General features: G+C 38.4%; 1 protein-coding gene across 4 annotated transcripts in view; it reads left to right on the top strand.

Moving 5' to 3' along the window:
• Positions 1-2,264: 2,264 nt before the first annotated feature.
• Positions 2,265-19,063, top strand: part of STK3 (serine/threonine kinase 3) — a 264,145-nt gene continuing 247,346 nt past the window's right edge. For 2 of the 4 annotated variants that reach the window (XM_070631819.1, XM_070631818.1), the window contains exon 1: positions 2,591-2,872. In XM_070631819.1, coding sequence (XP_070487920.1) covers positions 2,598-2,872 — 275 coding nt within the window. In that variant the 5' untranslated portion in view covers positions 2,591-2,597. Of the gene's footprint in view, positions 2,873-19,063 lie in introns of all 4 variants that reach the window. The other 2 variants (XM_070631817.1, XM_070631816.1) reach the window with 2 other exon arrangements.

Here is a 19,063-nt window from a genome sequence, read left to right as displayed (position 1 = left end):
GGGGAAGGCTGGTCCCAGTCTCAGTTCCGTGGGCGAATCACAGTTGGCCTAAAGAAAATTTTTGACCCTATTTCCTTTGCCAGCAATGAATCTGTGACACATTTCTGGCCAATAAGACATGAAGGGAAGTCTGCAGAGGGCCTTCTAGAATAGGTTTTTCCACCATCTTAAAGAGTGGTATTCAACAAGAAATAAGCCTCTTCTCTTGCTTGGCATTGTCATGTCTCCAGGTGATGCTTGGAACTTCAGCAGCCATCATTTTAGGGGAGGAAGATAGCCTGAGGAGACCCTGCTGTGCACAGCAGAGCAGGAGACAGAAGTAAATCAAAGAATTAATCAAACCTAGAAACATCTACCTCTAAGCTTCTTGTTTTAAAAATCATTTTGAGATGTTCCTTGTAGTTAACTGATATGCTAGACATCTGAGATGATAAATATGAATAAGATACTATCCTTATTCCCAAGAGGTTTACAGTTTGGTTAGAGAAACAAATAAGTGAAATAAAAGTTTAAGATTGCTATGATAAAAGTGGATAGTGGTTGAATTCAAATGCAACATGCTAGTTCTAGGCTAATTATAAAATTAAGTTAGAAAAGAGAAACAGATCAAGGGAAAATGTTTTGTAAAGTTGCCTCTTGAAAGGAAATAAGTCTGAATTTCCCAGCAAAGAAAAAGTTACATAATGTAATATATTTGATCAGAGTTTTCTCTCTGCCCCAAATTCTGGTGATAGTAGAAGAGTAATAGTCTAGTAGAAGAGTAGAATATAGTAGAATAGTAGTGAATAGTAGAATAGTAGAAGAGATTAACAGTTGTTAATTAGTATTATTTTTCAAATAAATATGAGAAAAAAGAGTAACACAAACTTGCACTTTCAATAAGTAGCAGCAACGAGTATAACAAGGAAAAAAAATATTTTTACCTTAATATTTTTCTACTTATACAACATGGTGGTGTCTATCCAGTGACAACAAATTCGATTTTGTTATTCAAAGGAACTGCGTCCCAATTTGCAGATTTCTCTTACATTTCTATTGGAGCATGCAGTTGAGAATTCTAGTGATCTGTTTGCTAGTATAATTAAAGTGCAAACTTAATCTTTATTCCAATTGAAATGGTTGGAAGCAGAAACACATTACCCTACTTTCACAGTTAGGTGAAGCTGAGTGACCCTTATCTGTATCTCAGATTTTCTTTTAGCTCTCAATTGTTCATGAATGCTGTTGCCTCTTATTTGCAAGTTGAATGATGATTTCTATGCTTTCCTTCTTGGAATCTTCAGGCTGGCTTTCCACAGACAAATTGAAACAGAGACTTCAGGCATTTTTCTTTTTTCTGAGTAATTCAGGAGAAAAACAATTTCTTTTATTCAGTAACACATGACACAACCGGCATGGTGTGAGGATAAGAGTGAGGGATAGAATGAAATAATTTCAAACGTTCTTCCTAGCTTTAACACTTTAATGGGTTCATTTTTTGTTGTCCTGTTAATTCTGAACTGTTAGACTGTAGATCTTTAATAAATCCAAATGAGTACAAAATTTTCTAATAATCTCTCACTTATAGACTTTGACTTTAGGTTTCAACAATGAATGGTCTTAAATTTAACATAACTAAATTTAGGGGGGAATATAATGGTTAGAAAATAAATCATGTAAGTTTATTACACAGTGAAACAATGCAAAAAGAGGAATAACTGTTAATAGACAAGTTTAATTTGGGTTAATGTTCATTCATTTAAGTTCCTTTATTCAACATTCTCTCCATATTCTTTTTTCTAATCTCCAAGAAAACTCTATACGACTCTACAGCTTGATAAATTTCTGACAAAACCAAGCAACCTCATTACCTAGAAGCTGTATATGATAAGAAAGGCATCTATATAAGGCATTTAAGGTTAAATAGTATACACACAATATGGACGCACGAACGGGTCAAATGACAATGGGGTAAGGGCCTTGGGAACAGGTTGGAGGGAGAGGTGTGGCAAGAGAAAAGGAAATCAATTTTTTTTTAGTACTTTTCTGTGCACTATAACTTGCAATAGGTTTGCCCAGTCACCCACTTGAGCAGCCGGCAAGACCACAAACGGAATTTGGGGCACTGGGAGATCTCAGTGCATTAATGATTTTTTTTGTAATTAGATGTAATTATTGTGAAATGTAGTGAGGAGCTTGTCCACAATCAACACCAAACAAGAATTTCCAGAAGTATCCCTGGTACTGTAGCTACAAATGTCAAATGACTAGGAGAGAACATAACCAATAATTATAAACAGAACTAGAGATGGAAGCGTGGGCAGTTAGCAATACTTCAAACAGCCGCACAAGATGTTTGGGATGTATCCTTGGGAAATCCAGAGAAACGAGTCAAGCCGTATTGGAGTAGAAGCCCTGAAGCCAATGAAGCCATGAAGGAGAAGCAGCTCTGGTCTAGCTCAAAGGAGCGTTCAGCGGCTCCGGGTCCTGACTAGGCCTCATCCTCTGGCTCTTCCAGCCTCCCCTCGTCGCCTTTCGCTGCGCTACGGCCGGCCTCTCCCTCCGCCCCCGGCTCCGCCCCCGGCTCCGCCCCCTCCCCACGCCTGGCTCCGCCCTCTATGCCGGCGCCGATGCCTGCTCCGCCCACCCTCCCTGGGCCGCGGCCGGCGGCGGAGAGGCGGGGCGGGCCGGGAGGAGCCGCGCTCCCAAGCGGGAGGGGGATCCGCTGCGGAGTTACGGGAAAGTTGGTCCGAGTTCCTGGAGTTTCCCTCCGTGGTTCCCCGGGCTCGGCCGGCTGGTGCCTCGGCTCCTTTCCTCCCTCCGGCCTTCGCCGCCCACCGGGTCGCGCCTTCTGCCCCCCGGCCGCCATGGAGCAGCAGCCGGCGCCCAAAAGGTAACGAACACGGGGAGCGGGGAGAAGGAGGGAGGTGGCGCCGGCGGCCGCGGGGCAGGGGCGGCTAGGCCGGGCGGGACCGCGACCCCCTCCCCGCCTCCGGGGCCCCGCAGCGGGCGCGCCGAGGGTGGGGAGGCAGGCCCGGGTGCCGGCCGCGTCTGGTCACGGGGCGAGCAGGCCCGAGGGGAGGCCGGGCTCGCCGCCTCCGCGGCCGGCCGGGCCTGGTGAGCGTGGAAAGTCGGTGGGCAGCGCCGGGCTCCCCGCGGCCGGACTCCTGGGGCGGGCAGTTTTCCCTTGTGGCAAGTTCTCGAAGCTTGGGAGCCGTAAAGCTAGGAGATTATTGGGCTCCTTACAGCTTTGTTGGTTTTATTGTCAAATGAGTTTCATAGTATTGCTTTTTTTTGAGAAGCTGGGTTGTTTATTTACAGTTTAAAGAATTAAATGTTAATAGCTACCCAGTCTCTAAACTTACTGTGGATGTGCTGCACTGACAGGTGTTCCTTCCCCTCCCTCAAGTTCAAAAGTATTTATGGATGCAAGACAGTAGGATTCTTAAATTAGAACCCCTCCCCCATATAGATTTTTTTTGCTTTGCTTTTAGCGTGTAAAAATAGTGATGCTTTGATATTTGCCCTTAGTTTATATTTAATCTTTGATATGTTGGAAATGTAAGAGTACACAGTAGATATATATTGTTATATGTTGTCCATTGATATATATTCATAATGTGCGTTCCCCCCCAGGAATGAATCAACTGTTGGATATAGCATTTAACCCGAGTCTTTCATTTTTAATTTATAAAATAAGGATACTAATCTCTCTCCCAAATAGTTCTGTTGTGAAGTTGAAGGAGTTCTTGTGTGTTGATCCCTAGAGATCTTTAGATGAAAGGTGGTGTATTCAAGAACATGGAATAATTTAAAAGGTAGGAACTTTGTGAGCTAGGGTGAATTGTGTCACCAGACGCGTGAGCCTTGAGGCCTGGAAACCATCTGTTGAGGTGAAAAAGGAAGGTCGTAGAGAGGTTTCCAAAAGAGACCTGCTATCAGACAGAGCCATTGATAGGTTTTTCCTGACATTTTGTAAAGTGTCTGAATTCTAGTATTGACTGGGCACCCAGTTTTAACACTAGAGAAGAAAATTGGAAACTTTTTTTTTCTTTTCTGTTTTGGAAGCATTGTGAGGGGCACTCCGAGATAGTGCCATAAGGCCAATTTGAACAAGTCTAAGTTGAAGCAGAAGCTCTCTCTATTGATTAGCTTTGCTCTGAGCTATCAGAGTTGTATTATAGATGTCAGAGAACCCCTGCCCTTGGGGGGACATTAGAGAACCTGGAGGGGTCCCGGGGAGGCGTGGAGAACCTGGAGGGGTCCCGGGGAGGCGTGGGTGGTATATATCACCATTCCATATTAATTTATACTTTTCACACTGGTGCTTGCACATTTAACAGACTTATTTTTTGCTCTCTTCAGAGAGAGTTGTGTTGATCCAGGAAGGCATTTCTGAAGAGCAAAAGATGTGTGACATTAATCCCTTATTTTTGAATATCTCTTAATATTTTTTCATAGTATTTTGATAATATCATTTAATCCTCATAGCAACCCTATTGGGTAGGTTGGATTGTAGCCATTAATCCTATTTTGTAGATGAGGACCCTAAGAGAGTTTGCCACCTGTAAGGCTCTGACAGGGATTACTGACAGTGAGTTTTTGTGTTGTCCCTATTGATCATTACCTTCTAACAAAAAATACAGCTACCATTTTTGAGCTTATACTGTTTACCAGAAACTTTATATATACATTCCTTTGTTTTATTGTGCTAAGAAATAGGAATCCTGGCTCTGCAATTTACTATACTAGTACTAAATTTAATTTTTTCATCTGTAAAATGTGTTGTGAGTATTAAATGAGGTCATGTGTTAGAGCACTTAGCACAAGGCTCCATAATGTGTTCAGTAATGTTAGTTGTTAGTTTATGTTTTCCTTGTTAAATGAAGCTCAGAGAGGTCAGATAACTTGGTCAAGGGGAGGAGGTGCCAGAACTCTGGGTCTGATTGGCTGCAAAGGCTATGAACCCTCTCATTGTGTACAGTGATGCCTCTTTTTCAAACTCTCACTTGCTTTTTTGGCATTCCATGATGTGGTTGTCATCTCTTTCTATAGCATTCTGGTCCCCTTTGCTTGTTCTCTTCCTAATCCCTGTAAGAATGCCAGTTTACTTTTCTGTCTTGAGTACCACTTCCTCAGGGCTCAGACATTTTTACAAGGTCATGTTTATGTTGTTGATGTTCGAGTCTGTATGATCAGCCGGTGTTGCTCAGTGATATTTTTGATTTTTCTTTTTAGTGAGGAAGATTGGCCCTAACATCTATTGACATTCTTCCTCTTTTTGCTCTGGAAGATTGTTGGTGAGCTAACATCTGTGCCAGTCCTCCTTTATTTTATGTGGGATGCCACTACAGCGTGGCTCAATGAGTGGTGCTAGGTCTGCACCCAGGATTTAAACCTGTAACCCTGAGCCTCCGAAGCAGAGTGGGCAAACTTAACCATTATGCCACCAAGCTGGCCCCAATATTTTTGTGTAAATCCACTCTTTCATTATCCCATCTAGTTTGTTGTTAGATCTTGTCAAATTTTCCATGAAAAAGTCTGTGGATTCATTTATTTTTCCCATTTCATTTCCAGTACAGTACTACTACCCCATTCCAGGGTTTTGTGATCCTCACACTTGATTTACAGCAGTGCTTTCCAACTGGGCACTTTAGTCAGTGGTTTTCAAAAATTTTTAACAGTGGAAACATTTTAACAGTAGAAAGGCTCTATTTGGAGTAGGGGCAGGGCACCAGAACCTGGTTCCCAGCCCCTTACCTCCTTCTATTCCTCCTTTTGCTGTCCTACACAACCTCCTGATGATCCATAGAACAGTATTTGCTTTAGTTCATCCTGCACATGGCTTCTGATTTATTTTGCTAAAACATCACTTCAATCATGCTGTTACTCTTTTTTGGATTAGGGCACACTAGTTTACTTAGTACCCAAGGCCCCCATCCCTTGGTCTCAGCCTTACCCCCCAGCCTTTTGTTACTGTTCTCCAAGATGAATTGGTCCTCCTGGAGTTTCCCTATTGTTCTTTATTTAGATTGTAGGCTGTAGGTACTCCCTCCCAACTTTGCCTTTGTTCGTGCTTTTCCTTTAGAAAAGTTCATGTTATTTTTTGCTGGCAATCTATGTTTTATTTTTCCTTCAAGCGTGCTTCATAAAGTATCTTATTTGAGTACTTTCTAGCCTAAGATATTTCTCTGTATTCCTAATATGATATCCATTTGGCTATATGTCATCTTCATATTGTTCTTTCTTTAATTACAAAATTTTAATCATTCAAAAGATAAGGGAGTCTAATTTAATACTTAGGTATCACTACCTAGCTTTAGAAATAAAATATTACCAATAAAATTGAAGCTCCCTAAGCATATCTCTTCTCTATTGCATTCCTTCCCCATCCCCCAAAGGGTTGGCACTGTCCTGAATTGGGTATTTGTTATTTCTCTACATGCCTTTTTACTTTTAGCATGTTGTTCTTACATATCTGATGTGATGTTAGGCCTGGGTGTTAGGCCCAGCTTTGTTACAGACTTTGAAATTTCCTTCCTTGAGTATCATTCTTCTCTGGGAGTTGGAGACTCCAGTATGCAGCCAGATCTGAGACTCATGGCTAGTAGATCTGTAAGGCCCTTTTTACTCTCACGTTATTGGTTTGATCTCCCGGGCTTGTGTTAAATATAGGCAATAGATCTGGTCACCCATGTCACTGACTTGAGGTATCAGAATGGCTTTTGGATTCCCCAGCTTTCCTTAACAGGTCTGTCACAGAGATCTTCAGAAGTCCGTATTTAAATGAAGTTCCTTTGGGAGGAGAAATCCATTAAACGCTTATTCATTATTAGCATTTTGGTAGGTTGAGTTTATCAGATTTCTTTGTAGGGGAATGGCTATATGAGAGGAAAAATGACCACAGAATACATATGTTTTGACAGGTAGAAAGGGAAATAACCAAAACATGGGCTCTTCACCAAGTAGAAAATTCCCAGGAGAGGTAGATCTCTATGGTAGACAGGTGGGCAGCCTGAGAACTCTGGTTGCTGGAGGGTAGGTAGTTATATACAGTACTTGTCAGAGAGAGGATAGAATATCACTGCTGGAGAGAGACACTTCACCAGGCAGGCCTTATTCCTCAGTTAAATTATGGGATTAATAGTTATTTAAAATTGTTGATTAAGCTATACTTGGAGGAAAAGTTGGTATGGAACAGTGAAAACACTGGAAAGATAAGAGAGTAAGCTATTGAATCTTACTCTCAAGACACATGAGGAGAGTTCTTTGATTTAAACTATCGTTGGATTCTGTGGCAAATTTTTTTTATGGTGTGAAAAGGCAGTTTGGAGGAAGTAAAGCTGAAGATTGCAGTCAAAGTTGAAGATTGCAGTCAAAATGTTAGGGTTGCAAAGTGCGTTCACACAAATGAAAAGTGAAGGTAAGAACACAGTCATTTCGTAAGGGTAAGAGTTGCTGTAAATGAATGGATTATCTGTCAGAAGATAATTATGCAATGAAGAAGGAAAGGTAAAGGGATGAGGATGTAAAAGGGTAAAGTAGAAAATATTCATATGTTTTTCAGCATGAAGAGCCCACATCAGCCTGTAGCATCAGTAGCCTTGACTTTAGGCCAGAAATTAGGCATGGGGTTACACAGACAGCAGGGAACTTTCAACTCTGAGGAACTGAGTTGGGTGGGACAAAACAACGAACCAGAGAAGTAGATAGTAGAGTATCAGGAAAATCATGAAGACATTGCAATGAGAAGAGAGGGTGGGCTTCATGTTATGTCTGTATTCCTAATGTATCCTTGGAATATTAGAAAGTCAAATTCTTGTGTGCTTATTGTTAGAGATGTTCACTAAGTGGGGAGCTAGAGTTGTCTTTGAGAAGATGAACTGCAAGAACTCTTAAAAGACAAAGGCAGCAGCCTCAGGGAGGAGGCCCTGGGGGAGTTACCAACTTTAGAGGCAGGCAAATGGAGGAGATGTTCTAAGTAGTCCAAGGGGAAAAGAATCCAGCAAACAGGGGCATCTCTTTGCATTAACAACTTGGTCCCTACAGCATATCTGGCCTCCCTTTGGTTTTTCTTGGTTAATTTGGGGTGACACCAACACTATCAGAATTGGTTTAAGCACTGTGGATGGGAACAGTCAGTTGGCTCTTTCCTCCTAGAGAGGGAGTGTGACAATAAAATCTGGAGCAGTTCGTGGTGAACAAACTTCAATTGCACATTGGGACAGGAGATAAACTCAATCTTTACTCAGCTCTAGGCAATGATTAATTTATCCATTGTTCTTTGAGGGGCTGAGATATAGCATATATTAGTACAATAAAAGGTTTAAATTGAACACTTCTTGTTTGTATTGTAAGGGAGAAAAAAGTGCTTAGAATTTAATTTTTCTGGTTTCAAAGAAGTCTGTGTTGACCTAGAGATACTGTCATTTCAGGCCATCATATATTAGTGGCTCTCAATTTTTTTTTAATATTGGTGATGAGACCCAGAACAGACTCACATATGTATAAATCTAAGACAGAAGTTTCCTGAAATGTACTATGTGCAATGTTTTCTGGTATTTTTCTGTTTTCTGTTGAAAAACTGCTGGTCATGACCTAGAAAATTATTTTGCTGACCTAGTAATGGGTTGTGATCTGTAGTTTGCAAAAACAGTATTGGTGTATGTAGTAGTTCCAGTCAGGAAACTGATTTCATTTCCAGCTCCATCCTGAAACTTAAAAGCTCAGCGATGGCATTGCCAAAAGAATCCAGAGTGGTTTAATTTTAACAACCTCTATATACAATAGGGATATTCTTTGACAGTCTAAAAAGGGAAGAGGTGAAGGGAAGAGAGGAAACTATTATTTAAAAGCTACTGCCACAACTAATAGGACCCACAACTAAAATATACACCTATGTACTGGGGGGATTTGGGGAGAAAAAGCAAAAAGAAAGAAAGAAAGAAAGAAAGAAAGAAAGAAAGAAAAAAAGGAAGTTTGGCAACCATTGTTAGCTCAGGTGCCAATCTTTAAAAAAAAAAAAAAAGCTACTGTATTTTGAACACTTTATATGTGTCCCAGTTTAAATATGGGGAAATGGAAAACGATTATGTATGATGTCTGACAGAGTTTACAAAGGAAAATGTAATACATTAAAGTTGCTATGAGGCAAAGGCTCATTTACCTTCTGGTGTAGAATGATCCCATGCATTGGAAACATCCAGCAATAATTATAATGACCTTAATTTCTGACTCCCTACCAGCTCCACCCTCTCTAAAAGAGGAAATTTATACCTTCGGATAGAAACTTTTTTATTTGTTCCAAGCTTCTTTTTTGTTTTGATTTTATTTGAATTGCCTCATATTTTAGGAGTGTTCTCATTTCAAGAAGGTTTTGGCTCTTAGAATGAAGATTCTATATTTGAAACGTCTTATAACTGTTTTTCTACATGGAGTCTCAAGCTGAATAAATAAAAGTAACAAGTATGTAAACAGACATGTATGAATATTAAAAATAAGTTCATTGTTTGCATGCTGTGAATATTAAGGTGCAGATTACAGTGAACTTCTTAAAAGTACACCAAAGGATATATCTTGAAAAGTGACTTTGTAGTGAAGTGAGAATTACAGAAAGCTGTTAACATTAATGATAATTAATATAGGTGTACACCTGGTAGTATGTGGGTTCTGAATTAGTCTATAGATTTTATATCATAGCAGAAATCTTAGTAAAGAGGTAAAATAGAGTAAATTTTTCAGATATTTCCAGGTATCTTGATGTAAACGTTAGTATCTTTTATATACACACACATACTTATAAAATTGGGGAAATCATTGGGTATATGTGTTTCCAAGGATGAGGTAGTTTCTGTATTCAAAATACAGAATATTCTCTGTCCAGATTATTTTTTCAGTTTTAGTTTTCTGAAGTCATGGAACCCTAGAGTCCTATAACTGGAAAGGAATGCAAGTTAAAATTATTTTTGTAATTTAGGTGAACTTTTTACATTTTGGAGAAAGCATAAATTGAAGATAATAGGCAGCCAATTTCCTTGACACTTTCTGGAGCCACATGATCTTTCCTTTCTGCTAGGTTGCCCTATTCTCCTGTTTCTTTCGAAAAACTAGCTTTCTTTACTCACTGATAATTTCTAATGGCAGAAATTGGCTGTCAGCCTTGAGTTCATTCATTTGCTCATTTATTCATATTTTCAGTAATTATTAAAAAACTACCTTTGAAATGGTAAATGCTGGGTACATTGTTGAATGAAATAGATGAGACTTTACCCTTCTAGAACATACACTCTAGTTAGAACTTGAGCTATGAAGGATGGAGGTAGCATGGACTGATAGAGAAAAATGGTGGAACCTGCTAAATAGGGCAGTTGGAGGAGGCTTCTCTGAGAAGTGACATGAGGTTGAGAAGTTATCCATGTGAGTAGCCGGAAAGAGTATTTCAGGCACAGGGAAAAGCTTTGAGAGGGCCTGGAGGTGGGAGAGAGTTTAGTGTGTGGGAGGAATTGAAATGAGGCCACTGTGGCTGGGTAGTGGAAAGGGAGAAAGTGGTTGGAGATGAGGTCAGAGAGACGGGCAGGGGTTCCGTGACATAGGCCATGGAAAGGAATTTTGATTTAAGTCAGAGTGCGATGAGCTGTCTTTAAGGGGTTTTAAGCAGAAATTTAGGCAGTTTATGTTTTTAAAAGATTATTCTAGTTGCTTTGGATGGAATAGATTGTAGAGGGTTAAGAATAAAAGCAGGGAACAAGATAGGAGGCTGTGCAGTAGTTCGTGGTTAGAAATGGTGGAGTCAGTGGAGATGGAAAAAGTGAACAGATTTAAGATATGTTTTGGAGTTAGAAATTAAGGACTTACTGACAGACTAGATGTGGAGAATGCGGAAGAAGGAATCAATTCTGGCTCCCTGGTTTTGGGTTTGAACCACCTGGGGGATGGGAGTAGACTGGGAGAGGAACAGGTTTGGGTATCTATAGTTTCTTTCTTAGAATTCCAAACTCTCAGGAAAGTGAATCTCTTTGGCCCAAAATGTGGTGTTAGGTGATTCCCTTAGAAGAGGAAATGGGTAGGGAGGAAATGATGGGCACTGACTTATTTTTTTAACCTCTTTTTTTCACCACAGTAGACTGGAGAATGGGAAACATATCAAGCCTTTGTTAAGTGTTGAAATGTTCAGGTCCTGGTAACCTATTAAAAAAATCTTTTTATTGCAAAATAAACAAATGTTGGTTTGATGAATTAAGGCAGACAGGTTTGTAATTACCAATTAGCTTAAGAAATGGAACTTTGCCACCCTCCCTAGAAGCCCCGTCTGAGTGCTCCATACCAATCACAGCCTCCTTTCTCCGTAAGTAACCGTTATCCTGACTTGTATAGTAATAACCTAAATGCGCATTGCTAGACACACTAGATTAGCCTTGCTGATTAAACAATAGTCCTGTGGCGGAGTGGTTGAGTTCATGCGCCCCGGTTCGGTGGCCCAGGGTTTCACCGGTTCGGATCCCAGGCACAGACGTGGCACCGCTCATCAGGCCACGCTGGGGCGGCGTCCCGCGTGGCAAAACCGGAAGGACCCACAACTAAAAAAAAATACGCAACTATGTACCGGGGGGCTTTGGGATGAAAAAGGAAAAAAAAACCTTTAAAAAAGTTTTTATATGAGTTGTCACTTTTAATCCTTAGGTTAGTCCTCCATTCGTTTTCTTTTCCCTGTTGAAGAACACAGGCTGTTTGAATTGTAGTTTCCCACACTCTGGATTTTGCTAATTGTCTACTCAAGGCACAGTTCGCTATGTGCCTTTGTCCTCCATATTGCTTGCAAATTGGGCAGCTGGATCCAGAGACTGGATCAGACTCAAGTTCGATCCTTTAGGCATTATTATAGGTGGTGTTTGGCAAGACTGTGTGAGTCACTTAGTGTCTAGTTGTCTCTTTTTTGTGGTATTAGCAGCTGTTGATGATTAGTGCTTATTTCTCTCAATTTGGATGTTGTAAAATGGTGATATTCTAAATACATCATTTTGTTTTTATTTATTAGTCTGAATGTTTTTGTAAAGAGTCACTTCCCTCATCTTCTGTTTGGTTACCCAGTGGTATAGTTTATAAAGGAAAGACAGGATAAATGCTTGAATTCTTTCCCTTTATTTACCTGTTTTCAAGATAATGAGTCAGTTCCCTGTTTTCCTCCAAAGGGGACCGATTCTTTTTTTTTTAAATGACATTATGAGCTGATGGATTTTTAAACATGTTGGATGGATTTTAATCAATTGCAGTTACTGTCGTTGAAGCTCCAAGTGTTCCATCTTTGGTCAGTGGGAAGTCCCTTCAGAAGACGACAGGGCCCTAGTGATCTTTGATAGCTTCCTTGCTGTCTGCTTTGATGGATATTCAGGGCTCATCTTGTCCATTTCCTGTCCCAGATCTAGAATCAACCATTTCTCCAAGGAGCCCTACTTTCTTTTAGTGAGACATGATATTTCAAGACCCTAACCTGGGCACTAATATGGTGTTATTTTTACGTAGTATTTTATTCATAGGTAGAACTGACTCACTCTTTGAAACTATGGGATGTACTATCAAAAAATGTGATGGCACTGACAGTTTTGAGCTTCTTTCCCTGGATAATATCTCCACTATACGTTTATGTTTCTCAATCGGAGTTAGAAATTGGGCATGTATAGACAAATTCTGTGATAGAGACTATTTAGAGTGGACTTTTATCTTTGTGTTGTACCTCTCTTACTCTCATTCCCCTTTGACTCACTGTTAACCTAATATACAGCCTCTCTTCTTTCTCGCCTCTAAATCTTTCAGGTGACCTAGTTTCTTCTTTTCTTAAATGAAAAAGATTTAGAAAATAAAAGAATCCAAGATAGATAACACCACTAATGATAAGATCAGATTTTAGGCCTTATTTTTTAAGGTCGAACTTTTAGCTTGCCTTGGCTGGCATACATAAAAGTATATCTGCTTACAGACAAACAGAACTGAAGGACATCTTGAGGGTGCTTTATAAATCCAATCCTGACTGACTACAGTATGGTGAATTGCAGAATGAAGCACATCTGGGTATTAAATGCCATACGTTATTTCCTTTTAGTTTTGATATTAGCCCTTCTTGTTAAATTTTATTGTGCTTTTGAGTAAATAAAATGAGGTATTTATTTGACTCAGTGACATAATTGGTAATTTGCATTTGTCATAGTGTCACATAGCTTTAGAAAGAATTAGTTTTGGTATAATTACTGTATTAAAAGACGTAAGTTGATATGTGAATTATTCTGTCATCTTGCAGTCAAATTGCAGCCAATAACCATTTTCCAATGGCCATCTATTCAAACATTTTCAGTAATCATTGAGATTTGGATCATAGAGATTAGACAGAAATGATTGCTCTGACTAAAATTTATGGTTCATGCACTTCCTAAGAATAGTAAGAAACTAGTCAAATTAAGCAATAGAATTCCATAAAATTCCAGTGGAAATTAAAAATATAAGTATTAATGAACTTTTGAGAAGAAAGTATTTTGTTGATTTTCTTTTCCTGGTAGATTGAGTTTTCCTTCTATGTGCTTGATTCTCATTGCATGCTTCCAAGGTTTTTTCCTCATTTTTCTTCTAATAGAAGAGAATTCAAGTACCAGGCCAATGATAAGAAAATGGGATTTCCTCCCCTTATATGTAGACTCTCAGAACTTGGTTAGTCAGCTTTAATTAATATTCGTAAAAAACTCATGTGATGTGAGAGAACTTGCCAACATAGTGATAACGGTGATCGCTTTAAAGATATTTAGCATCATCGGGCAGTATGGTATACCACGTAATGGATTTTTCAAATAAATGAAGTAAGCCACTTTAAGCAATATACTTTTAAAACCACTTTTAAAACAACCACTTTTGATGGAAAGCATTCCAAAATGAAGACAGTTGAACCAGTCTTCTGAGATTGATCGTTTGCTTTCTTGACTACTTAATATTATTTTTTATGAATTTTAGTTCATAAAAACAGTCATAGAAACAGTTCATAGAACTGTTCATAGTTTTAGTTCATAGAAACAGTCAGGTGTGCTCTTTTGGTGTGTTTGAAGCTTTGTTGCTGCACATGACTGTTTTTTCCCCTAAACCTAGTCTTGTCTTTTACTGTTATCTGTTATTTCTCATTGCTATGTCCTTTTCTAAGCTGCTGCTTATCTTAGAAATAATTATCTCACCTGACAGTAGCTCTCCCTTTCCCAAAGTAAGTACATGCTCTTCGTGTCCGTTTTTGCTTACCAGAGGCCTGTTCTCTTCTGGGTTCATAGTATGTCTTGAAATCATCTTTTAACTAGGAAGAACATTATTATGCAGTGAAGAAGCAGGGAAAAAATTATTCCAAACTTTCCTAAGTTTCTAAAGTTTAATATGAAACTAACCAAATTTTTTACATAAAAAACGAACAGATTTACCTTAAAAAGCCCACACAATTCCAAAGTTAAAAAATGTTCTGTCATTTTGGAGCATTACTTAGATTTTGAGGACTCATGGTATTACCAAAGTGAGCTGGAGTTTCAGAGGGTCTTTATATCTGCACAAATACAGTAACATTCCATTTATAGTAGTTTGTTTTTAATTTCTATGGGTGAAGTCTTTAGGCTTTTTATCTTATAATGGTCAATTTTTTTTTCTATTGGATATAGCTGGGATTTTAAAATTTTATTTTCATTTCCAAAAAACAAAACGACAAAAATCATAAACTTTTCCTCAGTTTCCTCCTCCTGTTTACAAAGACCACAGACAAATATTGAAAAATGACTTCATGCGTCGTGTTGCTGTGTAATCAAACTGCACTGCGAAATCAAGCCAGATAGCATCCATCTGTCCCAACAGCTGAACACAGCCCCTGTCTCCACAGCCCTTCCGTCTCTATTCACGAAGGCCTGTGAAAACTAAGCAGAAGTCAGAGTACAGAACTCATTGAATGAGACAAATGCTAATAATGTCAGAGTTCTTAAGTAGTTGCACCTTTAGTTAGAGTGTGACTGTTAGGGATTATTGCAGTCCTAGTATTCTTCTAGGGATAGGAGCTAGGAGTCCTGAGTGTATAGAGACTAAATCCTCATGTTTTGTCATCAGAATTTGACGTGTAGGGAAATAAATGAGGAAGAAAATATATGAGTAAATCCAGATTTTAAGAGGGTAGTATCTTTGGCACAAATCATAGTGGATTTTTCTATATGACAGGTACATGGGTGGACCTTGGCAAGTTTCATACAGAAGTATTTTTATTCAATTAAAAGATTCTGTTCCCTTTATTGATTCTCAAATGTAGGTGTGGTGGTTGAGTATTTAAAAATCTTTATAGTGAAGTGGATTAAAATTTAGAAGACTTATAGGTCTGCATATTTCTTATAAAATTATTTTTAATTTTTATTTTAGTAGGGCATGAATATGTTAGAGCATTTTCAAATGTGCTGTTTTACGTCGTCTGCATTGTCTGGGTTTTTTTTTGAAAATTAGTTATGAAGACAGTGAATGTAGTAACATGCCTTTAGGGCTGTGGAGTACGTTGCAGCATTTCCTGACTTTGTGTAGATTTGTTAGAAGACATTAGAAAGAATCACATCACTTTCCAGTTGAGGGTAAGTGAAAATATTCTTAGAAAATAAAAATGAGAGACTCCAAGGGTGAAGGAGGGAGAAAAATCTCAGCTTCTTTTCTCTTAAAGCTCTTTGACAGGAAATTATAATTTTAGACTACTTTTGGGCAAAGAGCCCAACCTGGGAGGAAATGGTATGATAGAGTTGAAAAACAAGACTTTCATTTAATTTAAAAAAGTCTGCTATCCATTGTAGAGCATCTATTTTAATAGGTGGATTTCAGCTCATTTTAGTGCTGATAATGAACTAAACCCCCATAAATTTGAAGACAGTTTTATAAAAGTAAATGTTATAAAATCATCAAATTACATCTATTTTACTATTAAAACAGTGATACTTACTAATGAAATATTTAAGAGCCAGAGCTTTAGGGTAAGATAGCCCTTGGTTCTAATCTTAGCCCTGCCATTTACTGCAAGGCAGTGGTGAGCAAGTTACTTAACTTTTCTAAGTCTCAGTATAAAATGGAGGTGATAATAGTACCTTCTCTTTGGATTTCGTGAAATTAAATGAAATAGTAATTTTAAAGCATTTGTCTCTGAAGACAGTGTCCAAAGTATTTCAAAAATGTGTCTGGCATTGTCTACATCTTTTGAAGAAACACGTAATTTTCCAAGGGGATAAAAGGACAGCTTTGTCTTGGATACATATGTTCTAGGTGAGTTAAAGAAGAAAATCAGTTTTGTTATTTTAGAGCTAAACATCTACTAAACATTTACAACTTGTTTGATCTTTAAAAAGCAAAAGGGAGCAGAAAAAATGATCCTTGGATTTTATTAGTTTGAGGTAAAATGTACTTCCTGTGATTGAAGTAGAAAACGTTTGATTTTTGTGGATTCAAGATCAGATTTGTCATTGTGTAATTTAGAAAATGTTCATTATTTAAGGCTAACTTTGAGACTTTTTAACATTTTTAAATAATGGAATATTGAAGAACTAAAGGATGAAAACTTTTCATATGTTTTAAAGGTGTAGGACTTTTCCAGAAGCATTCAAGATGAAACTGCTAGGGTTAAAGACTAGAACTTAAATGAGATAGCACATATAAGATGAGGCATAGGGCTTATTAGCACACAGCAGTAATAACAGTATGACTGTTAATAACAGTGGTGATGTTAAATAGCTGCTATTAGTAGTAATAAAGCTACCAATAGTGTGATCAGTAAATATAGGGTAATTTGCCAGAAGAGGAAAAGACTGAAGTTACAGGGCTGAAATGAGGTAGAAGGTACTTTACAAGAAGGAATCTCTGTTCTTGGAGAGTTGGAAGTTTTTTCTCTTCTGCTGAATTAGCACTCTGGCTAGGTCCTCTTCTCCATAATTAGTTCCCTAAGAGAGCTAGAGGGCATATCTAATTATTGTTGACTAGGAAGCTAGATCTAGCAGTGTAGGAAGTGTTCTTTTGTGTCTCTTTTTAAAAATCTTTGGTCAAACCAAACAACCCAAATAAAAAATGGGCAAAGGACTTGAATAGACATTTCTCCAGAGAAGATATAGCAATGGACAATAAGCAGGTGAAAAGATACTCAACACCACTACTCATTTGGGAAATGAGAATCAAAACTGCATGATACTATTTCATACTCTTTAGGATGGCTATCATAAAAACCACAGAAAGTAACAAGTCTTGTCTAGGGTGTGTAGCAATTGGAATCCTCTTACATTGCTGGTGGGAATGTAAAATAGTGCAGTCACTGTGGAGAACAGTATGGTGATTCCTCAAAAAATTAAACATGCAATTACTATATGATCCAGCAATTCCACTTCTGGGTGTATACCCCAAAGAATTGAAAGCAGGGACTTGAAGAGATATTTGTACAGCAGAGTTAATTATGAGCATTATTCATAATAGCTAACATGTGGAAGCAACCCAAGTGTCCACTGACACTCTCTCCTGGAATGTTATTGAACCTTAAAAAGGAATGAAATTGTGATACATGCTGCAACGTGGATGGATCTTAAAAACACGCTAAGTGAAAGAAGCCAGACACTGAAGGACACATATTGTATGATTCTGCTTATGTGAGGTACTTAGAATAGTTAAATTCATAGAGACAGAAAGTAGAATTACTTTCTACAGAAAGGTAGGTTACCAGGGACTGGGGGAAGGGGGAAATGGGAAGTTGTTCAATGGGTAAAGTGTTTTGATTTGGGATGATGAAAAGTTCTGGAGATGAATTGTGGTGATGGTTGCACAACAGTGTAAATATACTTAATACTACTTAATTGTACACGTGAAAATAGTTGAAATAGTAAATTTATGTTATGTATATTTTACCGTAATTAAAAAAAAAACCTTTAGCCAGTCATAAGCAGCTTGCTGTGCTTTGTTCTCCTGAGCTTTACCTCAGTCTCTTCAAAGCTAAAGAGATCTCCTTAACAGAAGTTACAACCTGTCTGCAAACTTGCAAACTGCTCTTCCAAAGCTAGAAACAAAGAGAAAAGAAAGGAAGAGGACTACAGAGTCCCTTCATTTTTTCTACCTTAGGTCTTTTATGACTGGGCTGTTTCTTGCATGGGGCTCATTTGCATTTTGGTATTAGCAGAGTTTTCAGAAAGAGCTGTAACTCCAGCTACAGCTTGCTTCAGAGCTCCGATCCCCTACATTTGCACTTTCTTTTCCTGTCCTACCCTCATATTTTTGTAGAATTTTGCACAGATAATTTTATCTACTTTGTAGAGAAGGTTGAACTTCTGTGACTGGTAGGAAGAACTACCTTATGTACTTTCATTTGATTATTGTTCCTACATAATTTTTGCTTCTATCACAGAAGGGGAATTTCTTCTCTTCCTGTCTAACTTTCACCTTACCTTTGAGCATGTCCCTTCTCATTCCTTTTATGACTTTACTTTTATAATCAAAGTTTGATTCCCCAATTCTAGAATCTTTAAAATGTCTACTTCTAAGGCTTCCTTCTCTTTCGGCCTTCCAACATGCTCAGGCCTTGTCTGTCTAATGAAACTGCTTTTAGGTTGCAGGTTATCAGTCATTGCTTGGCAAGATCAGAAACCTTTTCTCTGTTCTTATCTCACGCCTATCGCTGTTTCTGGAAGCTTTCTCTTTCTCTGGCTTTCTGATTTTTCTGTTGCTTATGTTTCTCTGACTGTTTTATGTACTCTTCTTCCCAATTCGTAATTGACGATGATCTTGCATTTTCTATTTTCTGTCTTCCTCCTCCTTTTTTTGTGCAGTTATTTCCTTGGTGAGTTTATCCACTCTCATCACTTCAGCTTTGATCAAAATGACCCACAGATACACGTTTTTGAGACTTGGAATCTTTGTACTCAATCTTATGCAGTATTTCTAATATATTAAATAATATTTGACTACTTTCTGTCTCCTCAAAGGCAGTATGTTCAGAATCCTTACTTCCATCTACCCTTTACAGATCAGTGATGTCACTGTTTTTCCAGTTTGCATTTGGTGTGTGTCTTCCCTCTGCTTGGTTTCC

Source organism: Equus przewalskii, chromosome 8 (genome assembly GCF_037783145.1).
Source record: "Equus przewalskii isolate Varuska chromosome 8, EquPr2, whole genome shotgun sequence".
In the NCBI taxonomy this organism is placed as follows: Eukaryota; Metazoa; Chordata; class Mammalia; order Perissodactyla; family Equidae; genus Equus; species Equus przewalskii.
Note: the sequence above shows the minus strand (reverse complement) of the source record. Positions and strands in the feature narration are given on the sequence as shown.